Genomic DNA, 3,615 nt, shown 5'->3' on the forward strand with positions numbered 1-3,615 from the left:
CGGCGTGGCAGCAGCGCGGGGACGGGCCGCGAGCGCGCCCCCAGTTCTATCGGTGGCGGGCGGTTGGAGCCGCTCGGCGCCAAGCCCCGCCTGGCGAGGGCGGTTTAGGCCGCACGGTGAGGGTGGCGCGGCCGGCCGGCCGGGGATTCCGGGCTAACCGCGCTTCCCTGCGGCTCCAGGCGCCTTCCTTCGCAGCACGTCGGCCGCTGCGGGTGGCACCGTTGTTGTTTGTGAAGGCAGGAGATGGCGAAGGCCTTGTGAAAGCCGTGCAGAAGGCAGGCCAACTTGAAAGAACGAATAAAAGAGAGAAACAAGCAATGGACAGGGCTGGGGAAAGCCTGCGAGCCATCCTCGTGCCGATAGCTCAAGTAAGTTGCTTTGATTGCCTGTGTGACAATTTGTCTGGTGCTCATTCTTAATTTCCTGTGTGTAATGAAGGAGAGTTCTCTTGGAGCCAGCAGATGTGTGCAACAACATCCAGCATCCAGGCCAACAACAGAGCTCTCGCTTTGGCTTTGCAGGAGGAGAAATGCAAAGTGGGAGAAGCCCGAGGTGCCTTTGTGTGTTTAAAGGGAAAGAATCAATGCCTGAAGCTTGAGATCTTTTATTTACAAAGACTGCTTCAGTCACAGCAAGTGGAGGCACCTGCTGAGGTATTTTGAAGACCGCCTTTGTCTTGCAGTAGTGGAGAGTGTCAGAATTGGCTCCAGATAAGCCCGAGGTCTCTTTCTGAACTTCGGTGACTCCTGACGTGTCAGTTAGCTGCGCAGGAGAGGTCTTGGGTTTCCTTCAGTTCTAGTAATTAGTATGTGCTAGTTCTTGCCTCTCCTCCTTCTGCGAGGAGAGTCAGTGCTCTGGACAGTCTGTGATGCCTGATTTACATACAGTTCTGTTTCCTCATAACATAGTTGTGAGATATGTATATGTGGAGCTCAAAACCACTGCCCCAATGTGGTTTGTGCTGTTCCTCCAATAGACAAGTGTGTCAGCCTTGTTTGGGCTCCCAACTTCAGAAGCTTTGGAAGTTAATGTAGTCAGTTGCTGGGGGGTTTGTGATGTGGTGGCATCCCACCTTCCTGTCTTTGGTGTGGACCTTTCCTTCCATTTGCCAGGGAGGCTTCTGTTTTCTGAGTTTTCCCCTCCAGGTACCTGCATTGCTTTCCCCCCCAGACATCGACACAATTTGCCTGTGGAGACAAAGGAGAGGGTTGGCTCCAAGCAGGACTGTTCTTAGGTTTTTCTTCTCTCCTGCTGCCAGTCATCTGAAGCTTTGCTCTTCTGGTGACTGTCAGTCTTGTTTCAGCTACTTAGTCACAGTGAAACCTTTCTTGTTGGCAGAATATGGGAAAACGTTTCCTTCAGTGCCTGTTGTCACTGGACAAGAGCATTGTGTGTAAGTAGTGCTGATTATTTTGTCTTGTCACTTCTCTTAAAGTTTTCTTACAGTGAAGGGGAGGGCAGATGTAATGCAACAGAAATAATCCCTTGTCGTAAAAGCAGTGTATTTTTCCCCTTCCTAGGGTAGCTCCACAACTTACCGTGGAATATGAAGAAATCCCTGATAGTTGGACGAAGGCCACAGCAGATGACAATAAGCCACCTGGCTGCATTTCAAAGGACTGCTGTGAATCTTCCAGTGCCAGTGCCATAAAGGAAGTAGACCTAGAGTGTGGTAAGGAAATCTAATGGGCATTCCTCCCTCTTGAACTAAGGAGGAGACCTGTGTGCCTATAACTGCATCATGAATACTCCTTTGCAGTAATAGTGAGATAATAGATGAGAACAGAGAAATTCTTTATAGTGTTAGCTGTGGTTGTACTAGCTGTGCTGAGAAGCAGACTTGAATACCAGATAAGCTAAAGATGAAGATGCCTGACAGAACGGGGAATGAATTTGAAAGGTCTGACTCTTATATATCTGTCTCCTAGTGACCTGATCTACTGAAGAGCTGATGAGAGAAATCTCTTTTTCAGTGGCCTGTTAGTGTTTATGATGAGCTACTTTTCCAAAGTCCAAGGCTAATTAGAGAATAGGTATGAGCTGAAGCCCAAATTTCCTGGAGTCCTGCTGTTAGGATTCGCATTTTCCTGTGAGGAAAATCACAGAATCACAGAACATTAGGGATTGGAAGGGACCTCAAAAGATCATCTAGTCCAATCCCCCTGCCGGAGCAGGAACACCTAGGTGAGGTTACACAGGAAGGCGTCCAGGCGGGTTTTGAATGTCTCCAGAGAAGGAGACTCCACAACCTCTCTGAGCAGCCTGTTCCAGTGCTCTGTCACCCTCCCTGAGAAGAAGTTTCTTCTCACATTTAAGGGGACCCGCCGGTGTTCCAGCTTGTGTCCGTTACCCCTTGTCTTATCATTGTCACCGAGAAGAGCCTGGCTCCATCCTCGTGACACTCACCCTTTAAATATTTATAAACATGAATGAGGTCTCCCCTCAGTCTCCTCTTCTGCAAACTAAAGAGACCCAGCTCCCTCAGCCGCTCCTCATAAGGGAGATGCTCCACTCCCTTAATCATCTTTGTAGCCCTACGCTGGACTCTCTCCAGCAGTTCCCTGTCCTTCTTGAACTGAGGGGCCCAGAACTGGACACAATATTCCAGATGTGGTCTCACCAGGGCAGAGTAGAGGGGAAGGAGAACCTCTCTCGACCTACTAACCACTCCCCTCCTGATACACCCCAGGATGCCATTTGCCTTCTTGGCCACAAGGGCACAGTGGTCTGCTTTAAAGCTCTTTCCAAACACTTTTTTCTCCGAGCCCAGACATTCTACTCAGCGTGCTGCGGTGGGTCCTGTCAGCACCCTGCATCCCCCACTGCTTTTCCAAGAGAGGAAAGTGTCCTGCCTCTTCTGACCCAGGAGTCCAACTCGAAAGCCCGGAGAGGTATATTAAGAAGAGCTGTCTTTTCTGAAGACCAGAGGAAAGCTTTGGATAAAATGTTTCAGAAGCAGAAGTATATCAGTAAAACAGACAGGAAGAAACTGGCCATTAACCTGGGTCTAAAGGAGTCTCAGGTGAAAATTTGGTTTCAGAATCAAAGAATGAAATGGCAAAACTCCAAAGAAAAAGAAGTGCTTTCAAACAGGTGCCTCCAAGAAGAAGGTCTTCAGGAGAACTACCTCTTGTGGTTCACCATGAATTTTACCTCCCCGTGCCCATCTGTGTGGGAAGTGTCTCAGGAGCAGGCAAGTCCACGGTGGAGGGAGAATTGTCCAGGAAATTCGGAAAGACTGACTAGTACACAACCACCTCCAAGAGCAAATTCATCGCAGAGCCCACTGTATTTGTATCCTGACCAAGACACTGCAAATAAGGCAGTCACATCATCAGCCTAAGGAAATAGGGGCAGTTTGTAAATTGAGTGGAGAGCACAGGCTTCAAATGAGCAGTCTTCTAAGACTAACAATATTTGGACATTGTAAAGCTAACTAGTTTATGCCTCATAAATTTGCTAAAGTCTAACACCATTAAAATGACCAACAACTAATGATTTAAGAAGTATTCTTCAATACTCAGTCTTTTCTTGTGTCTTTTCCAGTCTTGTACTGACCTTAAAAGTGAAATAGGAACTGATGGTAAGTAAAATGAAGTGAAGAGCATGAAGCTG

General features: G+C 48.1%; 1 protein-coding gene across 1 annotated transcript in view; it reads left to right on the forward strand.

Moving 5' to 3' along the window:
* LOC104546158 (homeobox protein DBX2-like) overlaps positions 1-3,343 on the forward strand; it is a 3,768-nt gene extending 425 nt beyond the window's left edge. The window contains exons 2-5 of the mRNA XM_010191474.1: positions 12-368; positions 439-536; positions 1,521-1,672; positions 2,739-3,343. Coding sequence (XP_010189776.1) covers positions 12-368; positions 439-536; positions 1,521-1,672; positions 2,739-3,343 — 1,212 coding nt within the window. The remainder of the gene's footprint in view (positions 1-11; positions 369-438; positions 537-1,520; positions 1,673-2,738) is intronic.
* Positions 3,344-3,615: the final 272 nt, after the last annotated feature.

Source organism: Mesitornis unicolor, unplaced genomic scaffold (assembly GCF_000695765.1).
Source record: "Mesitornis unicolor isolate BGI_N332 unplaced genomic scaffold, ASM69576v1 scaffold17279, whole genome shotgun sequence".
In the NCBI taxonomy this organism is placed as follows: Eukaryota; Metazoa; Chordata; class Aves; order Mesitornithiformes; family Mesitornithidae; genus Mesitornis; species Mesitornis unicolor.